At 46.1% G+C, this 13011-nt stretch overlaps 1 protein-coding gene across 1 annotated transcript in view; it reads left to right on the top strand.

The window, feature by feature from the left end:
* The window catches only part of MAML3 (mastermind like transcriptional coactivator 3), a gene marked incomplete at its 5' end in the record, with an annotated part of 408005 nt that overhangs the window by 235039 nt on the left and 159955 nt on the right, over window positions 1-13011 (top strand). The window contains one exon of the mRNA XM_080929381.1: window positions 5256-6833. Within this exon, the coding sequence (XP_080785507.1) occupies window positions 5256-6833 (1578 nt within the window). The remainder of the gene's footprint in view (window positions 1-5255; window positions 6834-13011) is intronic.

The following is a 13011-nucleotide window of genomic DNA, read 5'->3' as shown; positions in this document are numbered from 1 at the left end:
ATTCTTAAAAACTATGTTTCTTTGTTGAAGGATCTTTTCCGTATCTTAGCCATTGTAGATATCCCGACATACACAATGTGTCTTCTTGTCATGTGAATCCGAGGGACACCACAACCCCTAGGCACACTCTGTTCTATCCCTTTCAACCTCCGGCTTTCTCTCTCTTACTTTCTCCAGCTCATATATATCCTGTAGTTTAACATAAACACAAGCTATCGAGCCACAGGGCAGAGCTGAGACCATCTCTAGAGCATTCTGAAGGGGAATTATTTTCTCCAGAGTACTTGACACCTGATAGCAACCCATATTGTCACAGGCATTAGCTGAATGGTACACTTCAGCTCCTGGCAGCTCAGCTTCCCTTAATAGGAGACAGCATCTCTCTGTAACCGTGGTGACATGGGAACTAGCCAGTTAAGCCTCAGCAAAGTTTCTGTGCTTGTTCACAAGGGCACGATGTACTGAGAGGCTTTCTGCTCCCGGAGGCGAGAAGGCCAGAGTCTTGTTGAGATTGGCTATTTGGGCTGAGATTGACCTGAGTCTCTATGAGTGGGGACTCCCAAGACAATTGCTTCAACAAGGATCCTACTCACTGAACAAGCTGTTTGTCAGCCTCTCCAACACACATGGGCACTGCGCCGTGTCTCCCTCCCACATCCCCTCCTCCCGAGAGAGAGATAAAGAGAGAATTAGATTTTCAGACCACCTTCCCATAAAACAACACACAATGAGACAGAGGGAACGGACATGAAGATTGCTCTATCTCGGAGATAACAACGCAGGACATAAAAGCCACAGCATAGCATCTTCAGGGCTGACTTTCTCATACTCCCAAATGCTGAGGCATGAAATATACATACCAGGATTTGGTTAAAAGGGGCCAGCACTGGAGACCTTGAGGCCCTTGGGGAAATGCATCGACTCCGCCACAGCCCCATTCAGGCAGCATGCTGCAAATGTATTTGGGTGGAACCTGAAAAATACAGCTTCCCCTGTTCTACAATCTGGGACACAGATGCATTAGCACTTGGACTTGGGATTGAATTGCAAATTTGATTTTTTGTTGTTTATATTAAGAAAGCTACTCCAGATGCTTGGAAAACATTAAAGTTTGGCTGGCTAGGGAGCAGAAATATTGTCATTATACCTATCTGTGTCTTGAAGAGGCAGGATACATTCTGTCCCCATGGCAGTCATGACTGAATTTCAAAAATAGTAGAACTGAGGCTTAGTGTGTGCTCACTGGGTCCCACGTGCAAAATTACGTGTTTGCGCATTATCTTCTATGGACTCCCGTCACAGTAGCTCTGTGAGCTAAGTGTTCCTAACCCGTTTGGGAACTAATGAAACCAAACTTGGGACAATTTATAGAAATTTCTCCAGATTCATTCTTTGATTGTCAGCCGGGAACTGCTGGGGACTCAGAGGCAAGCAGAAGGGAACGCCTGCCTCCTTCCAGCCTTACTGAGAAGGCGTGGTTACTGAGGATGCATTTTAGTGCCTAGGGAATCTTGGAGTTGAGCAGTCACTCTGACACCAGCACCGTGTAGTGCTGAACTTGTGTGTCTTGTGAGTTAACTCTTTAGAGGTGAGTAGGTCTCCAAGCAGACCTGTTGGCCCCTGTAGCCTGGGCCACCTTTGTTCTATAGGGACAAGTAGAGCATCCGCATTCTTCAGTCCTGTTCATCCATCACAGGGCCTAGAACAGAATGACGTCAGATGCCTTTTCAAAGGCAGGTACTCGTTTTCTGAAGCTTACCATCACTTCAGGAGGTGCCTGGGCTCCTTTCTGTTCAGAAGTGATGCTTGGATTTTCCAAGTTTGGAGCTACACACATTCAAACGCCTGTCATGCCAATGATCAGAATCTCAGTTTCCTGGTTTGTTCCATAAATAGCATCACTTTCCAGTGTGTCCCCCTAATGTGATGGATTGATGTGGGTTTTTTATTCTTTGAGGTCAGGTGAGTTCTGGTGTGTCCCAGTTAGGTCCCTTCTCTCTTGTTCGAGAGCTTGGATTGAGTCTGGCTTGTCATTAAAACTGGAAGGTTTAAGAACACTATTAGATAGAAGTCTGGCTTAAGGAACCCTTTGACTCTATTTACTTTTCAAAATATAAATTCTTTGCTTCCAAGAGAGCACATATTCCTTAAAACTCACATCACCTTTAGATCAGTGTTACAATCCGAGGAGCTCCTCTAGAGCCCTGCCAACTCGAGAAACTACAGTTCAGAAGGAATCCAATGCCTCTCACCCCTAAGGTCATCTCTGGCAAGTGTAAGAGGTCCCAGATGGAGGAACCGTTCCGGTCTCCGCCCTGTACCACTCGGCTCTCCACAGTATTTTGTTCTCATGAAGCTGAGAGGGAACCTGACCAAGGGGAAGCCTTCATCCGTTCTGCATACATCTCCTCGGCTCCCACTCTGTGAACACCCGTGGACCACAACCACCGTTCTCTGTCAAGAAGAACAGTGTCAAAGAGAAGAACTGAGTATAAAATGAATAACCTCATAGAGTTAGCAAGAACTTGAGTCTGTAAAACACTCCTCAGAGCAAGGAATGAAGAAGATTCTCAATCAGAAACTCGTTCTGGCCACCAAGCTGACGTCTACACTTTTTCAAACTCACTTGTAGCATCTCTGAATTAGACTCCTTTTGCAGCTTCTTCTTGACTGTTTCTAAGATCCGGACCACTGCAGAAACCCAGGAAACAAGGCAGCCACAGTCAGGAAACAAGGCAGCCACAGTCCCCAAGTTCTCAGTGCAAAGTCTGCCAACGCCTACAATGGGGTTATATAGACGGCTTGAAAAACCTTATTCTAATTAATCCAATGGAGTGTGGGTAGGCTGGGGTGGGAAAGGGAGGGGTACGTAGCCTCCTACAGTAAGGGGAATCTGAAATCTGATATGGAAAAGGAGCAGCCATTGACCAGGGAGGGGGAAGAGAGAGAGGAAGTACTAACCAGGGAAGAAGAGGAGGGTTTTAGTTTTTATATTTCCAAGCCCCCTCCCCCCAAAAAAACTTTGCCTGGAGGCAGAAGGAAAACACACACACACACACATACACACACACACACACACACACACACACACACGGGGAGAGAGAGAGACAGACAGACAGATATAGATATCTTCTAAACAAGTCTTTAAGGAGAATTGGTAGGAGACACACACTGGCTGAGAAGGGAGAAGATGTGGAAGGACACGGACAGGAAGATCCGAAGATGGCAGTTGAGATTGAGAACTGGTTGCCCGGGCTTATAAATAGGAACCACACCGCAATGTGTCTTTTGAAGAAGGTGTCAGTCTACGGAATAGATGTGAGAGCTAAACCATGGGTAGAAGGGCACATGAGGGAGGGGGTGGGTCGCTCAGAGTGGTCCCTGGTCAGGGGCAGTGACAGCGTGGATAAGCACGAGATGAACGTGTCTCTGTACAACGCTCACACGTCTGTCCTCGATAACTGGGCAGATACAGAGACAGGGGACAGGAGAGGATCGAATTGAGTTTTAGACATTCCTGAACTGTCTAAGTAGATTGAAGTTAGTGGGGCTCAGTAGGGATGAAGCTGGTTACACAGTTTGTGACCCTCAACCTCAGGAAGATGGTTGAGGCTCATAGGAGAGGAAACCGTATAAATGAACAGAAGGGGGAAAGTTAAGGAGAAACCTGGAAGAATCACATCATTTACAACAAAGAATTCATGACAGGGAGAGAGGAAACCAAGTGTGGCATCATGGGAAATGATGGAAACACACCAAGCAGCAGATGGTGCTGAAAGTGACATCAACTAAGACACTCGGGTGTTTAAGGCTATGTTCAACATTAATCTTCATTATCCGCTGTTTCTGTAATGTGTTAAATCCACATTCATAGGACAGTTTAGCTGCTCTGGTCACTATGGTAAGAAAATGGAATCAACCTAGTAGTCCATCAACAGATACACAGATAGTGAGAATCTGCTGCATATATAAAATGGAACAGTATTCAGCTCTAAAGAAAAAGGAAGCCATAAAATTAACAGGAAAAAAAGTGGATTTGAAAGTATCATATAAGTGAGGTTACCCACCTTCAGAAAAAAAATTGCATGTTTTTCTTCATATGGGAATCTGTTTTATAATTTATACATGTATATCCATAAACAAAACTATATGTGGGTATAGTATAAATGAAGAAAGAACAGGAAATGCTATTATCTGGTGATGAGGAGGGACATAATTCAACTAAAGCACATGAGTCGTGACAGGGTAGAAAAGTAATTGTTTCCGAGTTTTGATTCTTCCTAATGTCTCAGTTTTCTGTAATGATGTGTGCATTAACGGTCACTTCATGAAAGCAGAAAACTCAAAGCCAAGTGCCACAGCTTCAGGACGGAACACTGTAGACTTTGGGTCTGGGTCTCTTTCTCTCTCTCTCTCTCTCTCTCTCTCTCTCTCTCTCTCTCTTTCTTTATTTTTTCCCTTCTTTCTTCCTTTCTTTCTTTCTTTCTTCCTCCTTTCTCTTTTAGATTTGCAAGTTTATTACAATAAAATGATTTTTTTTTAAAAAAAAAGACATCTTATAATGGTCTTCAAAAATATTGTCAATTTAATTCCTTGATGATTTCAATTATGGTGTGGTGAGAATTGAGAATAGATTTCTTTTTCAAATATGATGTCTCTCATTTGTAAAAAATGCTCACAGGTGACCGTTGCTGTGACCTTGATCCTGCATGTCTCTGGGCTCTCCGAACTCGGCTTTTAGATGAAGGCTTTTCTCACAGAATTCTAGTCATGATGATGCTTGACTTTGAAACCAGAAGTACCCTTTCTTTGTTCTGTGTTCTAAAGCATTTAAAATGTAGTTTGTGGTCTAAGGAGAGATTATTCAGTCAGTAGCATCTGAGTTCTGTTCCAAAAACCTACAGAGAACAACAGATATCGCCCACTTGTAATCCAAACACTGTGACGTTAAATGGGTCCCATGGTTCTCAGTGGCCAGCTTCACCACCTGGATGTGCTCCAAGCCAAGGAGACACCCTGTCTCAAAACAGGTGAATAGTGCCCAAGGTTATCCTCGGGATACATGTACACACTGGTCACATGTATCAACAGGAACATGAAAACAAGGTAGTTCACAGCAATGTACGTTACAATGTTTCAACACAAGCACACGTACCAACATGGAAACACACTAAGGCAGTTCACAGCAGTGCAAGTTACAATGTTTAAGAGTTGTGTCTGAGATTAAGTCATCTTCTCTTCCATTTGTTTTCCAGCTGCAAGAGACTGTGAAAAGGAAGTTGGAAGGGGCCCGATCGCCACTAAATGGGGACCAGCAGAATGGTGCTTGCGACGGGAGCTTCTCACCAACAAGCAAGCGCATCCGAAAGGATCTTAGCACGGGGCTGGAGACCATCAACAGTTTGCCCAACAACATGCCACTGCCTTCAGCCTCTCCCCTCCATCAACTTGACCTCAAGCCTTCTTTGCCCTTGCAGAACAACGCTGCTCACACGCCAGGGCTTCTCGAAGATCTGAGTAAGAATGGCAGGCTTCCCGAGATTAAGATCCCTGTCAATGGCTGTGGGGACCTGGAGGATAGCTTTGCTATCTTGCAGAACAAGGACCTCAAACAGGAGCCTCTTGATGACCCTGCCTGCATAGACACATCAGAAACGTCCCTTTCTAATCAGAACAAGCTCTTCTCTGACATTAACCTGAATGACCAGGAATGGCAAGAGCTGATAGACGAACTGGCTAACACGGTTCCAGAAGATGACATCCAGGACCTGTTCAACGAAGACTTTGAGGAGAAGAAGGAGCAGGAATTCTCACAGACAACCATGGAGACCCCGCTCTCCCAGGAAAGCGTGAGTGTGAAGAGCGATGCGTCTCACTCCCCTTTTGCACACGTCTCTCTGGGATCACCTCAGGCCAGACCTTCATCTTCCGGTCCTCCCTTTTCTACAGTCACCACAGGCTCTAACTTACCATCTGTGGCCAACACTCCCGGGGCTCCAAACCCTGCCAGCTCGCCAGCCAACTGCGCTGTCCAGTCCCCCCAGACTCCAACCCAAGCCCACACTCCAGGTCAAGCCCCGCCTCGGCCTGGCAACGGTTATCTCCTTAACCCAGTCTCTGTGGCAGTATCCGGTTCAGGGTCAGGCTCTGTGGCGGTTCCCAGCTCTGACATGTCCCCGGCAGAGCAGCTCAAACAGATGGCTGCCCAGCAACAACAGAGGGCCAAACTCATGCAGCAGAAACAGCAGCAGCAGCAGCAGCAGCAGCAGCAGCAGCAGCAGCAACAGCAGCAACTCTCAAATCAGACTTCAAGTTGGTCCCCCTTAGGGCCTCCACTGAGTCCATATGGATCAGCTTTTGCTTCAGAAAAACCAAATAGCCCAATGATGTACCCCCAAGCCTTTAACAACCAAAACACTATAGTGCCTGCAATGGCAAACAGCCTGCAGAAGACCATGAACAACTACCTCCCTTCGAACCACATGAATATGATCAGTCAGCAGCCAAATAACGTGGGTACAAACTCCTTAAACAAACAGCACAGTATTCTCACCTACGGCAACACTAAGCCTCTAACCCATTTTAATGCGGACTTGAGTCCGAGGATGACGCCCCCTATGGCCAACCCCAACAAAAGCCCCTTGATGTCCTACATCCAGCAGCCGCCGCAGCCTCAGCCTCCGCAGCCGCCCCAGCAGCAGCCGCAGCCTCCGCCGCAGCTGCAGGCTCCCCGGGCGCACCTGAGCGAGGACCAGAAACGGATGTTTCTCATTAAGCAGAAGGGAGTGATGAACGCACCCATGGCCTACGCAGCGCTTCCTGCCCACGGTCAGGTGAGTGAGAAGTGGGGCACGCTGGGTTCTCACCTGCCTGCCAGGCTGTTCCGAGCGTACGACGGGCACCAGGGTTGGCCCGGAGTGGAGCCCGAGAACCACCAGAAATCTTCCCGTGTATCTTGCTGCGGTTCCTTGTAAGAGTAGCCCATCAAACCTTTCCTGTACATGAATGCCTAAGAATCCAACATCCTATTCCTGTCTACAGCCAAGGAACCTTAAAATTATGTCAAATTCTCCCTGTGAGGAGGGCAGGCTGCAGAAAGTACATGACCCAATATGGCACACCTCTGCAGCTTTTCTTCCGGTTCATCAGCCGAGGGTTGATAGGATGACACGGTGCTTAGGCCCACCAAGCACCATTTTGTACCATTTGGCCGAATGTAGCTGTCTCAACAGGCTATGGACGATGGAAAAATCTGACCCTTGGTTTCTATAAATCAGAGAGTTTAACGTATGTTCGGAGTGGAGAGTGGCTCTTCTAAGGCCGTGTAATGTTTAAACATCTGTCATTTTATCGGTAACAGTGAGATACCTCTATCACATGACGTCCAAGTATGGGATCCCTGTCCTTGGCATTCAGCCGGATTCCATCATGAGTTGCTCATAAACATACCGATGCTGCATTAAAGGGAGGTCTTGTCTCTCACACTCTTTCTGTGTCGTTTGGAGGACGGGTAAACAATGGGCAGCTGTCAGTTGGGCGTATGTGTGGGTTTGGCCTGGGCTGACCAGTGGGGGATAATACCCAAGAATACATCAATACTGGAGGAGGGGGGAGTGCACGCTTACAGTGACTCCCTCCAGCACAGATGAATTCATGAGGTGTGCGTGGGTCTCTTTCCTTTTCATTGCTTTTCTGTATGCCTTCCTTGTGGAATCCGATATCCACAAACAGATGCATCAGAAGTGGCAGGTCCTAGAGGTAGATCTTCTTTCACCCTGTAACTAGGCAACTTTGCATCTTGCAGCTCCCACAGTGCCCCCATCCCACCCTCACCCCACCCCCATTCCCCACTCCCAAGCCCAGGCTGCATAGCAGCTATGGGGCTGGAGGTGGTGCTGGCCTGCATAGACAGGCCTGAGCTCTGTGCCTTTATTCTTGCCCTTCCCGGTTGTCCAACCCCCAAACCCTACAGTGCTTTCTTGTCTGCACATGCCAGCTAGGTTTAAAGAAGTCCTGTCTGAATAAACAAAAGGCCTGGCGTGGTTTTACATCAGCTTCGATCAGGGTTTGGTAGCAAACATATTTTAGAATGTGGATTCTGGTATTTTATAATGACTTCATTAAAATATAGAAACGTGTATCAATGGAAACACAACCTTTTGCACACTTTAGCACTTATGTTCAGAGGCAAACAAAATTAGAGCCGAAACACAAGCGGGCTTGTGGGGGCCCAGATGCATCGTGAGGCTTTTGGGATGGCACGCTGTCAAATGATCCGTTCTTAATCTTAATACAAATTATGCTTCTGCCGAAGCTGTTTTTATGCCAGTATTTCTTCTGAGCCAGACCCAAGATGATTAATTCCTCTCTGCAGACGTGTGTCTGTGATGGTACCCCTTGGTCCTTCTTGCTTTCACTAACCCCTTTTTTTTATGCTAACTAGAAACCAAGTCTTTGCTGGAACACAGTGTTATTAAAGGGATCCTTTAGGGCCCTACTGCTCGGAGGTGAGTCCCTGAGGCCTTTAGCTGTAGAGGTCATATTTTGAAAGGATGCAGTCAGCTCTGGACTAAATCTGCATGCTGCAGTCTTCCATCCCAGAGCTGCTCAGCGTGGACAGTCTTCTCTGGCAAGGGCTCATTAGAACAATTGCTTCTTGCTTAGCACAGAGCATAGGCAGGCAAAAAGCATCGAGCTATTCTGACAAAGCAGGAACTGCCTACTATTTGAAACAAGTGTCCAGATACTTACATAAGCATGGAAGTGTCTCTCTACAAATACACTGTTTCAGGTTTTTATCTGCTCGTGACCCCGCACTCACAGAGTGCTGCACATAATCACGTGTGCTGTGCGGGCCCAGAGCACAGACTCGCAAGAGTTATGGGCGAAACAGCAAATGTTAATCCATGCTGTCTTGTCCCTTGCCAGTGAGAGAGCTGTTTCCCCTTCCTGAAAGGCTTAGCTTTGACGAATGACTTGGACGATGAAAACAGGGTAACGCTGGACACGTTTATTTCAAGAAAGGTACACAGTTATTCACATGCGACGCTAGGTTTCTCCCAGAAACAAATAGAAATGTACTAACTTTGTGAGTATTTTAAAAAGGAAAACAAAGAAAAAAGAAAACAACAAAATGGAGTCAGACGTGGTGGGACATGCCTTTAGTCTTGGCAGGCAAATCTCTATGAGTTTGAGCAAAGCCAGGGCTACACAGTGAAACTCTGTCTTCAAACAAACAAGCATTTAAGGTTTTTAGTTGCTTTTGTCTAGGAAGTCTACTCTGTAGAATTTTTATGCCCTTTCTCGTAATGATCAGATTGAAAGGAAATAATTGTTAGTTCATTTCTTTTTATTTTATGTATGTGAGCGTCTTCCCCGCCTGCATGTCTATATGCTTCATGCGTGTAATGCCTATGAGAGCCAGAAGAGGGCGCTGGACCCCAGCACTGGAATTACAGATGTTTGGGAGCCGCCATGTGGATGCTGGAACTCAAACCTAGATCCTGATGTGGTTAAGAGCAGCTATTGCTGCTCTTCAGGGTTACTTTTGATAGTAAAAAAATTGAGACCATCAGAAATATTTTGACGGGTATGTAAGTGAAATGTGGGGTTAGAAATTATTTCACATGGAAATGCCCCTAATGATAAAAATAAGCAGCTCTCCAAAACATTAACGTGTTACAGAGTGGCTTATGCTTATTGGCATCACAGGAAGTGGAGGAGCATCCAAAACCTGAGGAATGGTGTTCTGTTTCATTAATGTAATTTTTATTTTTGACCAGATACTGTTTTCTTATATTGTGGATTCATTCTGACATCAGAAAAAAAATTTTTTTTAAGTAAGGAAAAGTCCCTTTTTTAAAAAAGTAGAAGTCTGCCTTTTCTTTTTTAGGAAAGAAATTTGAGTCAAATTGACTTGCGGGTGAATGAGCTCATGCCATTATTCCCTGGTCACTGGTGTATTGGTTGTACATTCTGCTTCCGTGGAAATCCCAAGCCTCTCTCCCACGATCTCCCCTTTTCTTACTAAACCCTTTCATCCCTTTCCATCTTCTATGATTCTTGTAAACAAAACTAAGACTTCAACAATGAAAATATCAGTAAAATCCCTGCCATTGCTTTTTGCCTGTCTTCTCCAGGACACATTCTTGCATCATTTCTTAGATCGTGTCTCTTTCCCTGTGTTTTTCCCACCTTTAAAAAATAAGTAAATCTCTGCATCTAGTCATCATAACTGAGCCTCCTGAATCGATGTTTATCTTAAAAACATAGATATATTTCTGAGGTAAAACAGCCCATACTCACTTTGTTATATTTTCCCATTGTTGCTGTTTCTCAAGAACAAGATCTCTACCCCATCTAGTTTTTGCACGGTGCCCAACTCTGTGTCTAAAGCTCAAGGCTTTTTAATAAGCCACTTGATGAAAATCATCAACACATGGACTAGAGAAATGTTTTCAGCTGGCTGTGGGCTTCCCTGAGAACTCATGAACGTGAGTGACACAAAGCCAGCTCTGAGGATAAGGGGAGCTAGAAAAGTGAGTCTAAGGAGAAGCCTTTGGTAGGCGAGGCTTATCTTGAACAGTGATGGTAAGATTGCTGGGAAGATAGAGCCACCCACTGCACCTGAAAAAAGCCAAGCAGCAGCTACGCAGAAAAGAAACCAAAGGCTGGTGACACCAGGCTGGCCAGGCAGGGACATAGGAGACCCAGAGCACAAGTATAATTCCTGCACGAATGAATCTGCCAGGTACCAAGGTGATGATAACTTCTCACCCTGGCGATGACAGGGCTGACTAAGCGGTGTCCATCTGCTTTCTTCATACCCGTGTCTCCTGGAGGTCATTCTGTGCTTGCTCTAAGTAGGTATGCTTTCCCTTTTCATTTTGCTTTTCCAAACTGTGTAAGCTCTGCTCCTGCAATGTCCCTGTCCCCTGTAACGTCCTGGCAGGAAGATCAAGCTTCCATGATTCATAGACATCCTACGAATCTCTCTGAACGTCATCGACTTTACAAGCGGAGCCTTTTCCATCTTAAACAGTGCTTGCTGTCCCCGAGAATACACGTGCCTAGTTCAGCACGGCAAGGCTGTCAGCAGCATCCCCTCCACAAAGGCAGCCACTCACGAAGTCGCTTTCTTGTTTATCTCACAGACTGCGTTTTCCCATTCACAGCACTACTGCAGAACTGAGTTGGAACACACCCTGGCTTAAAGACATTTCTCCCCGAGCCTGTGGCATTCACATCGAGAAGCCCAGTGATGTGTGGCTGTACCTTTAACTCTGAGAGCTTTGGGGATCTTTAAGATTTTGTGATCTTAGTGTGACTTCTTTCCCTCATTAGGTGTAATGCTGTGAACTGTGTGTGTGTGTGTGTGTGTGTGTGTGTGTGTGTGTGTGTGTGTGTGTGTACACGTGCAAGCACACTTAGAGGCCAGAAGAGGCTGTCAGATATCCTGCTCTCTCTCCCTCTCCCCTATCTTCCTCCTCCTCCTTTCTCTTCTTCCTCCTCCTTATTCACTGGACCTGGAGTTAGTTAGCGAGTTCCTCTGATCCCCCTGCCTCTGCCCTCATACTGAGGGAGTTACAGACATGCACAGTCATGCCTGGACTTTATCTCAGTGCTGGGTTTTGAACTCTGGGCTTGATGCTTGGCAGCAGGCACTGATTCCTGCCGAACCACTCTCCTACCTCTGATACATGGTACTAAGAAACATTACTATAGGTTCCTAATATCTGGGCTTTAAGACAGTTTTAATACTGCATCCCTTCTTTCTTTTTTTCATTGAACTTCTGGGAACATCTCCGTTTGCATTGTGAGCCTCCCCAAGTGCTCTTCGATTGTCATTTCTTTTCAGTTTTTCGTGTCTTTGTCTTTTTTATCCCGTGTTCTATGAGATTTCCTTAACGCTGCCTCCCAACCTTGATATCAAATACTTCATTTTTAATTTCCTCGTCTTCAATTTCTATAAGCTTCTTCTTATTCTCTGGCTAGTCCTTTATAACCGAAGAACACTAATTATCATTTTGAAATGAAGTTTTCCTCTGCTCTCTGCTTGGTCTGGGTCTCTGAGGCAGCTTTTTCTGTGTGGTCCTTTCATGCTGCTTCTATAAGCATTTCCTTAGCCATCTCTTCAGGAGTGTGGCAGGGTACAGGAGACTTGCTCTTTACGGACCCTTGTCCTGGGATGGCTGGGTTAGAGACCAGCCAGTTGCCCTGGCTCATTGTTCCTAGGCGACTTTCTCTTGGGCAGGTGAGATGAGATTCCTAAGCTGAGCGTGGGAAGGGAGCTGGCCGTGAGGAGTGTGTTAGTAGGACTGGAGAAATTTTCATTTAGAACTGAGGGTCCTAGGGCTCCTGAGTCGGGTGGCTTTGTCTCTGTAGAGTTGGGGAAGAGAAGAGTCTACCTCTTCAAAGACTATCATCTTATTCTCCCTGTGGAGACATTCGCCACACTGTGCCTGCCCTCTGGCTATCCAACGGTCCCCAGGGAGTTTGAATTCCTTAGAGATCTCATCCTATGGAAGGGGAAAGGCTGAAACCCTCCCTAGTGCCTGCTAGAGGAGGAAATATTCTTTTGGGAAGAGATTTTGAGCACTGAGAACAACTTGCCAGACCACTTTGCAGGACAGACGGACGCTGAGAGGACGCCGAGACAAGGTGAGCAAGGCCACACCTTGAGCAAGACAGCTTAGCTACATGCCTCTCTGTTGTTCTCTGAACCGTACAACCTGGGTTGTGGGGCCGACGGGTATCGCAGGGCTACCTTGTTCCTTTTCCTGATTTGGTCATGTTGTATAAATCTCCTTTTCCTGATTTTTACACTTCTTTACCTATTCATTTGGCATATTGAAGATGAGTGGCCAAGCCTAACTTTTTAGAGCTTTAACCCTAATAACTTCAGCAATGCCCCTACCTCCCACCTTTATCTCTGGTCCCTGTGTCTTCACACTTTGTTTGATTGCTACCTCTCCTACTGCATGATGGGAATGAGCTCTCTCCTAGTGCATG

The sequence above is a fragment of the Micromys minutus genome (genome assembly GCF_963924665.1).
Source record: "Micromys minutus genome assembly, chromosome: 15".
In the NCBI taxonomy this organism is placed as follows: Eukaryota; Metazoa; Chordata; class Mammalia; order Rodentia; family Muridae; genus Micromys; species Micromys minutus.
This window is presented reverse-complemented; position numbering and strand designations above follow the sequence as displayed.